The 9,664-nt window shown below is 35.3% G+C and overlaps 2 protein-coding genes across 2 annotated transcripts; both read right to left on the bottom strand.

Annotated features, from left to right (window-relative positions):
* Positions 1-1,097: 1,097 nt before the first annotated feature.
* Positions 1,098-7,142, bottom strand: LOC132301720 (uncharacterized protein At4g37920). Its single transcript, XM_059798949.1, is given in 5 exon segments — positions 1,098-1,432; positions 1,531-1,718; positions 4,566-4,810; positions 6,536-6,701; positions 6,837-7,142. Coding segments are annotated over 5 exon segments (1,080 nt in total). The 3' UTR covers positions 1,098-1,257.
* Positions 7,117-8,924, bottom strand: LOC132300735 (pentatricopeptide repeat-containing protein At3g12770-like). The gene has a single exon (XM_059797947.1). The coding sequence runs from the start codon at positions 8,882-8,884 to the stop codon at positions 7,145-7,147; it is 1,740 nt and encodes a 579-aa protein (XP_059653930.1). The 5' UTR covers positions 8,885-8,924; the 3' UTR covers positions 7,117-7,144.
* Positions 8,925-9,664: the final 740 nt, after the last annotated feature.

The raw sequence follows: 9,664 nt of genomic DNA, 5'->3' as shown, positions 1-9,664 counted from the left end.
TGCAAGGGTATAATCGTAAAATCAAGAAACATCAATTTTTCCATCTTCCTATTCGACCTAGAAAAGGTAAGAAAGACATTTTCCTTCTTCTAATATTTCTCTTCATCCTTCATTTAACCCCAATATGGCATTGAGGCCTCTTAAAATCCTAAGGCAGGCAAAAGTTGTAGCATTGAACAAAGTATCCGTGTGTGTGATAGAAATGCATGCAAATATAGTTGCAATAAAATTTTAAAATATTCAAAACTATGAAGATATTAGAACTTAGTGGTGGCAAAATTCATAACAAAAGTTAAGAGTCTAATTTTTGTTCTATTTTCAAAGTTGCAGCTTTACGAAACAATTCATTAATGGTTACATAGATGAAACTGTTAGTTGTTCAAATATGCTACTTGGCATTGTGTAGGATCATGAGCCTACATTGTTAGACTTTTTAGTCTATAATGGAGCACCAATGCTTAGTCCATAGGCTGGGCTAAACCCACATTGACCTGCCGAAAATAATTGCTCAATACCATTGGTCAGCAACGAGAGAAAAACAAGCGGCAAGTCACACTCCCATGAATTTTTAACTAGAACTGGACAAATGTTGATTGCCAATAAAGCAAATTGGTATTTCGCCTTTTCTGGGGAGTGACAAGTATTAGGGCTGCAAATGAACCGAATTGTTTATGTGCAACTCGTGATCAGCTCGTTTTAAGCTCAACTCGAGGAGCTCATCCGTTATGTAAACAAACTGAACTCGAGCTCAATTTCTAGTCTTGTTTAAAGAACGAGCCAATCCCAAACATTCTTGGGCTCAGCTCGTGTATGGATCATTCATGTTCATGAACATAGGCTCATGTAGACTCATACATGATTGCTATTATAAAACTAAAATATAATGATATACATGTGTATATAATTTATTATTGCAGATATTGTGTTAATAAACAAGCCAAACAATCATGAACACAAGCTCAAACCGAACTTGAACGTGCACATGATATAGAGCTCGACTCGTTTTATTAAAATGAGCTGAGCAGAGAGCAGAGCCAAACCACAACTTTTTAAAATCATGATAAGCCAAGTCTGAGCTCAGCTTTTTGAGCACACGATCCCAAGCAAAGCTAGAGTTGCACCCACAAACAATCAAGTTGAGCCCGAATGGACAAAATTCATGGTCACCTCTAGCAGATAATGACAGCTGACATAGATTTAGTGATGAAGAAAAAAAGTACCTTACAATTTACATCTCATCTGATTTGGAATCTTTTTTTATTTAATGCCTTGTTCCAAGTATTCCTCTTCAATTGTCCCCTTAAGGATGAAGAGCCTCTGGATCACGACAGGTTGAGTCATCTGCTTGGCTTCCCTAATGTCGGTGTCTTCTTTGTGAAGATCGTATGCATCGAGCATGATCTTTATCCACTTGTGCAGCTCCTTGGGAGTTCTGTTCTACCACCATTAAAAATAAATTTTTTTTTTTAATAGATTTTCTGTCAATAATTAATGAAAATTCATGACAGGGAAAGCATGAAGTTCCCTTACATGTATATAACATTAGGGTCTCTAGCTTAATGTTCATCCCCTGGGGAGAAGGCAGTGGCCAATGCCGAGAATCGCTCTTCGGGGTCTGTGATGTTCAGCAAATACTTAAGTAGCTTTATTTCTTTTGGTGCTATGCTCCTTAGACTACTCTTTGTGGCTTTGTATAAATGATACATAATGTCCTTCACCTGCACTTATAAGTCTAAACTCAACAATTTCTTTAAAATAAAATAAATAAATAAATAAAGGAACTAGCACTCGAGCAAATGGCAAACAAGGTAAAGGCAAGTACGAAGCTAAAAATCAACTTAAAAAAAATCTGTTTTGGGAGTGAGATTACTGTATACATCTCTCAATACCCAAACTCAAGCATCTAGACATGCTCAAAATGCCAATTGTTCATTCTTCAAAGTTCCTGTCGGCATAACTTACATCTTATGCTTGTATATTTGTTGCGTTCTACTCTCTCAACCAAGAAATAGCTAAAGTTGAATTATCTTAGGAGTGCCTAGTTCCATAAGAATGATATCAGTGGACTGAGATTTTCATAACCTTAGAAATAAGTAAGATGCCAATGCAAATAGTACCGTCTCTTATTATGTAAAATCATTTACAGATTTCAAAGTTTGCAGACAAAGTGGTCATACGAATAAATGTGAATATAGTTTGCCTTAATTCCTGTTATAAAGTACACTCAACTGATCTTTTGAAGACTGTAAATTTGGACCTCGGATAAGATAATCCACTATTGAATGGTGCATCACAGATCATTAAACATAAAAACCTTGCCGATGAGTACATGGGATGATCAAACTGCATTCCTTCAATTGGATGGTGATGCACACCAGTGCTATAGAGCCCTCATTGAGGTATACCCACCAAACCAAATATGTACAACAACGATTCTAACAACTTGTGGAAAATTCAGGAATAGTGTAGATGTAGTTCATACAACAAATTACTAGCTCTTGTTATCAAGGTATAAACAACTCCCTAAGGTTATTTTTTAAAACATATTATAATGCTGCTCATGCCGAAAGCATAAGCTGACTAACCAACATGTAAAGAAAATGGCCAATAGGCATATGCATATGGGTCCAATATGATGTCATCTATCATCTTCCTTTTGTATTAATTCAGTTTATTGTTTCACTTGCAGAAGAATTTTTCATTTAGTTTTGGCTGAAAATGACTTTCAGAAATTGGATTTCTATCAAACTTTAGAGATTGATTATATATAGCATCATTTTTATCATACAACTTTTTCCAATTTTTAACAACCTTGAGAGTTTTCATATGATTAAGAATTTACTTTGATATTAAAAATATGTTTTGAAAAGCATCCAGGACATCCATCTGTAGACTAATAACCCAGAGGATAAACAGAACTTGAGTATGAGATAGATAAAGCTTTATTCGAGCAGCAGGCAAGTGTCATGGCAAAAAATGCCCTTTGATGCAAACCTACTATCGGTATCAATCTATGTTAAGTACCACATCCAACTCATTACACAGTTCCATCCATGTTGTACACTGGTTTCATTTAGAATATGTTGCAAGAACAATACTAGATGAGAAAAATATCCACATCCAGTAGATGATTGACAATTTGGTACTCCATAGTTCTGGTATGACACTCTTACAATGGATTGTTACTAGCACACATTTTGCCCAGGCTGGGGCTCAAACCCCTCCCCTCCTCTTTGAGAATGGGGAGGTTATACCATTGGGCCAAAGGCCATTTGGTAACTCTTACCATGGATTTTGGACCAATGTAAAGCTTTCTAAACAAATAAAACAACATTATTAGCTCATCAAGTCTTCCTTTAGACACAAATAGTATGATATAATTTCATAAAGGTCCTAAAGGCTTAAATATCTTACATGTTAAATTGTATTTAATTACACTCTTCAAACATATAACGTTCAAAGTTGCCAGAACCCATAAATACAATGAAAGCACAATACTTGTATGGACTCACAGAAAATAGGAGATGAATATGTGTGTAATGAAAGTGTGCTTTGAAAATGTATGAAACAAATGAATCTGAGAGTTGGAGTCACGTGAGCTTAAAATCCAAATAACTTTTAGAGTCGGTGTCAGGTGAACCCCTAAGTTTAGTAGAGCCTTGTAGGACTGTGTAACAGAGTCGGTGGCAGCTGTCTGAGTTATTTTATGATATCGCAGTTAATGGTGAACAGTGATATAGAGGATGCCCCGGGGTTTGAATGATTCTAGGAATGGTGAGATCTTGCTATAAGAAAGTGTGGGGATGGTGATCCCAAATATCCTTGAAAAGGTATTTCCATACCAAAGTGTCCCCTAAGTTAGCTTTCTTTGCACGGCCAGCAACCTTGTTGACTATCTTGACCATTTGATAATCTAGGTGCATGGTCAAAGTATTTACTATTTGGTGCTCCATGTGCAAAGAGGCTCAAAAGACTGCAAATCACTTTCTGCTACACCCGGGTTTCTTGAGGACTTTTCTCTTGTTGTCTCCTTTTGCAGTATAGTGGGTGATACCTAGATCAGTCATGAAGTCTTTCGCTTCTGGCAAGGGAATGTGTCAGATACATGATTAGGCAGGTTCAGAAAGCTGCCCCATGGTGTCGTATGTAGAGTGTCCGGAAGAAGCGAAATAGGTGGTCTTCTGATGGTGTTGAATTGGGTATTCATAAGCTGAAACAGTTGATGTTCAGTTCTTCATCTTTTTTCTTTTTTTTTAAAAAAGGGAGATACTTCTTTCTACAGTGATTCTTATGTAATTATCTAGGTAAGATGAGCTTTCAGGCCAGAGCCTAGTTTTGTTTACTCCAGCACAGTCCACTCTACATTGTTTGCCTCCTTTAGGCTTCTATAAACAGACTATACCGATTAAGAAAAACAAAAAACAAAAATAAAAAAACCAGTCAATTTGACCTTTCATATCAAAGTCTCCTCTACCTAGCTTTAATCTAGTAAAGCAACCTTAGTTAAGTGAAAATTCCAATGGAATGCGCAGAGTAAGCACTCAATAGAAGGTTGATATCTATACCTCATTCTTCATGGTTGTCGACTCCTTTGCCGCAGCCCAAGCACTGTTTATTAATAAGATCAAAGAAGAGTCAAGTTCCTTTGCCTTAACAAGATTCTTAATCTTTTCACATGCCACATCCACTGAAGGAGAGTTTAGGATGTCACCAAATTTGGCTTGGGCAACATCTAGTGTATCCACTATCTCCAGTGTATTATCATAGGCAGAAGATGCAGACAAGCATCTAGCCCCAAGCCTTGCCACCGCTGCCCAAAAGATAGTACAATAATATTAGATTGCAACTTTGAATCATCCATAATAACTTTGGTTAGGCATCTTTGGTCACGGTAAGCTGATGCAACATTCTTTTGTGTTTTCTGCTTTCCCGTGGCTGTATCAGTATTTGGAAGGATCCTCAACTTCCTTTTGTATTCCTCTTCATTTAAAATGTTTGATAAAATTCCATGTCTCATGAAATAGGAGTTGACTTTTTCGGTTGTTTTGTCAATTCAACAAAGCTTGTGAGGAGAAATATTTTAAAATGGGATTGGAATGATATGAATCAGTTTTATGCTTACAGAGATATCCAAGTGTTGGAAGAGAAAATAATTAAAAAGGGCTGCATGATTTGTAACAGAAGAACTCAGACAAAATAGCAAAACAGTTTTTCAAAAGTAACCAGCAAGATGGATAAAATGATGGATAAAATCTAGAAAAAAAAATGATGTTTTCCAAAATAAAAAAGAGAAAAAAGAAAACGAAATAAAGAAAAGAAAAGAAAGGTGGATAAAATGTTATAAGCTACTTCTAAAATATAGCAAAGCAGAGGACAAAAACTTTATTAGCTTTAAAAATATTTTAGCATTAGTTTTCCTAAGAATATAACAATATTCTTTAATTCCAGATAGTTAACAACTAGCAGAAAGGATGCTTCCAAAAATCTGCTCCTATATAACATTAACACATTATATTAAACTGAATTTAAAATTAAAAATTATCTTCTATTTGATTCCAAAATACTTTTGAATATATATTGATGGAAAGAATTTAGGACTTCAAACAATATTGATAATTTTCTCCATCATTTTTTTTTGTCCTGATAGTATTCTCCATCCATTTATTTCATCACTTCCCTGTTGAAAAGTCAGATCAGTAAGACTAAAATGGCATCAAAACAGATTGCTCATAGCCTGTTTCAAAGAAACTAATCATTAAAAGTGACTCCTTGAACAAATCAATGGATGGACTTGAAGAACAACTTTATTGTTGGCGGAGGCTATATAATTACAAATTAAAGATCTTTAGAGGTTTTCTCAGGCACACTCTTTCTTAGGTTGAAGAATGTTGCTACGATCAGACATGGAAATACTTTAACTACTGATTCTTTGTTTAGCCTTGATTTAAATTGTTTTATCTATAGATATGATAAACACATCATGTCGAAATCAGGCAAATCCACTCTTTCTGATGTATCCAAATATTTCTGATAAATACGACTATGTTTGTTAAGATACTAGTTTGGAGTCATTTCTCAAGTTTAGTAAATGAGTTTGTTACCAGTATATATCAGCGAGCATTGTGATATGTAGCATTGCAATAACAACTTACAGCTTTATGCTAAAAAATAGCCTAATGTAGTTACCATTGGTATCCAAATACACTTACAAGAGTACCACCATCAAGTAGTCCACTTGCATACATAAAAAAATCAACTATTATGCATCTTTCATTTTCCTTTTCCTTTTCAAAGAAAAAGAAAATTAACCTGAATTTGATAAAATTGCCACAAATAGAGGCAAATGGAGTAATTGCTGCAAGCAAGTTCGTAAAAGACATTCATAAAAATAAAATGTTGTCCTGCAACTAGCATCAAAAAGGATGATCAATAAAGGCATCCGAACTAGACAATTAACTAGCAGGTAATTATCCATCTCAATCCACCAAATTAATTTTAATATCAATGTGACTGCATAAAATGCTCATTTTGTTACCATCACGGTCCTCCAAGCTGTCATAGGTTTCTGAAAGCAACGTTAGATGACGGAAAAATTCGCCCGCGAAGTCTTTGCGCCGCCTTGCAACAATTGCATTTACATCCATGGGGCTATCTTGTAACTCCTTAAGAAGTTCAGTATATGTTTCCATTTCATCATCAATCTGCAAAGCTCACACCTAATCAAGCAAAACTGGAAGGGACACTAAAATTTGCATCTATCCCTAACCCTAAATAAATATGCATAATTGCAAACATATCTATATGCACATTAAAAAATAAAATAAAATTGTCTTTACCTTCTTCACTTTTCTTGCTAGTGCAAGTAATTTCTGCTTCATTTCAGAATCATTTTCAGCCTCAGCCCTGGTTTGGCAGCAATTATAGAAGCTATTCCTTTATTTCTTCCACTCCTCCCTGAACACCAAGTACTTCCTCCACTCTTTTGATTTGGGTTTCTCATTCATGAACACATCAATAATCTTATCACAAAATTGGGTAATTGTACACCCCTCAGCAACTTCAACCTCAACTTGCCCCTCCACATCAACTTCCACTTCAACCTTAAATCTCTCTTGAAATGCTGCTGATTTTAACCTGTACATCATTATAGTTGTTCATCATCAAAATCCTCTAAATCTCGTATCAGTTTGGGCATACACCCAGCCTCTTTCATTTCCAGATTCAGCTTATCCAACTCTGCATTGATGTATTGTGATTGAGGGTGAGAAAAATCACCCACTGAGAAAACATGAACCTTCTTATCTACCTCAATCCAACTCCATCCTACATTTTTTCTTATTCCCTTCTGTTTCATCAAATTCCTAATCTCAGCCACTTCACTCCATAAACCAGCTCCGGCATAAATATTTGCCAGCATTATGTATGGGACAGCACTACCTGGTTCCATCTTAAAGAGCTTATATGCTGCCTCCCTCCCAAGTTCTACTTCACTGTACACTTTACAAGAACTCAAAAAGGAACTCCACATTACAGTGTTCGGATCAAATGGCATTTCCTCCATTAACTCCTTCGCTCTTCTTAGATGTCCATTTCTTGCATAGAGGTCAACCAAGCAAGCATAATGATCTAACTCGGGAACCAGACCATAATCCCTCATTTTATTAAAATATTCAATCCCTCTGTCGAGAAATCCAGCATGGTTGCAGGCAGTCAGGACTGCCATAAAACATATATGGTCAGGCGCAACCCCTTCTTCATTCACCAAATAATCAAAAAGTTCCAAACCATCTAACCCTTTTCCACTCTGAGCATATCCAGTGATCATTGAAGTCCACAAGACGCTGTTCTTGTTGATTGTTTCATCAAAAACACGACGAGCATCCACAATGCTGCCGCATTTCGAATACATATCTATCAAAGCACTAACCACAAACACATTGGTAATTGACCCCATTTTAACAACCAGAGCATGCACCTGTCTTCCTTGCTGGAGGACTGTTAAGCTCCCACAAGCATTCAAAATGCTGGTCAAAGTATGGTCAGTAGGACTCAAATTGTCATTCCGCATTTCCATGAACAGGGTCAATGCCTCTTGGCCGCATAGGTTCTGAGAATACCCTGAGATCATAGAATTGAGTAGGATGTTATCCCTTGTGGTGGTGGCATCAAATAGCAACATAGCTTGATTGATTCGCCCACATTTTGAATAACAATCAATTAGAGAGCTGACCACAAAACTGTTAGTCTCACACCCAAGTTTAATTACATGAGCATGAAACAATGCACCAAATACAAATGCTCCTTCCAGCTGCGTACACACACTAATAACACTAACATAGGTAAAGAAATTAGGTTTGATTTCGGTATCCAACATTCGTTTAAACAACAAAATGGCTTCTCTTCCTTGCCCATTTTGCGAAAAACCAGATATAATCGAGGTCCAGGATACTTGATCGTGGATTTTCATGCTGTCAAACAGACTCCTTGCATCAGCCAAAGCACCACACTTTGCGTAAACATCAACAAGCGCACTGCTTATGAACAAATTCTCCTCATAACCGGTCTGAACTAACCGAGCATGAATTTGCAAACCCAAGTGCAAATTCAGCGTTTTCGCACAAGAATTAAGAGTGCTACAAAGAATAAACTTTGTGGGTTTCTTTCCAAACCCATCCATCTGGCCAAGAGACTCCAATGCTTCACTAGCATTGCTATGCTTGGCTAGTTCCGTAGCATATCTGTACTCAGGAATTTCATCAAACAGTTGATTTGCAACACAAGAAAAACATTTGCGAACAGAACACGAGTCCGATAATTCCTTATATAGTCCAGCACCGAAATGTTTAACGGTTGTGATAGTTATGAGCCTTTTAGAGAGAATCATCACCCAGAAAATGCCTCTGATGTTCGAACCACTGTTTTGAATCAAGTATTTGTCTTACAACGGTTAAAAAAGAACAGTAAGTGTCCCAAATGGTTATACATACATACATACATACGGGGTCAGTTTGGTAATACGGAAAAAGTGGAAAGTGAAAGTAAAAGTAAAAGTAAAAGAAAGTAAAGTAAATGATAAAAAAAAATTGTTTTCATTGTGCGTTTGATTAGTATAAATTTTTTTTAAGAAAATTAAAAAATATTATGTCGTTAGTTTAGATTGAATGAAAGAGAGAAAAGATAATAATAATAATTGTATTTGTCAAAATTATTCTTAGAATTTTAAATACTAAAAACACAAATAAATTTGGGTAAAATTAATTCATGCATAAAATTTTGTTGTTAATAGTATTCAAAACTTGTATGAAATACCAAATCACCTAAATTTCTTTATTCAAAAATTTTTTAACGTTTACATATACATATATATATACATATACATATATATATATATATATATATATATATATATATATATTAGACATTACAATTTACATAGTAATTGTAAGGACTTTGATAAAATCAAATAGGATTAAGATTGTTCAACTAAATTTTTGTTTGCATTAGAATAATCAAAACCAATAGAATTTCACACATGACAACTAAGTTTATGAATAATTCAACTAGAATTATATACCTATAGAATATTTTGTATTATTTTATTTAAGGAATGTATATATTCCCTAAAACTTATAATAAATCTAATTTCCAAATTCTAAAATCTAGT

Source organism: Cornus florida, unplaced genomic scaffold (assembly GCF_030987335.1).
Source record: "Cornus florida cultivar Cherokee Brave unplaced genomic scaffold, ASM3098733v1 CherokeeBrave_3.0.0_Hap2_Chr03, whole genome shotgun sequence".
NCBI classification, from domain to species: domain Eukaryota; kingdom Viridiplantae; phylum Streptophyta; class Magnoliopsida; order Cornales; family Cornaceae; genus Cornus; species Cornus florida.
The sequence above is the reverse complement of the archived record's forward strand: the minus strand, read 5'-3'. Positions and strand labels throughout refer to the sequence as shown.

Coding starts and splice junctions, on each gene's coding strand:
- LOC132300735 (XM_059797947.1), bottom strand. CDS start 8,884: ATGATTCTCTCTAAAAGGCTCATAACTATCACAACCGTTAAACATTTC.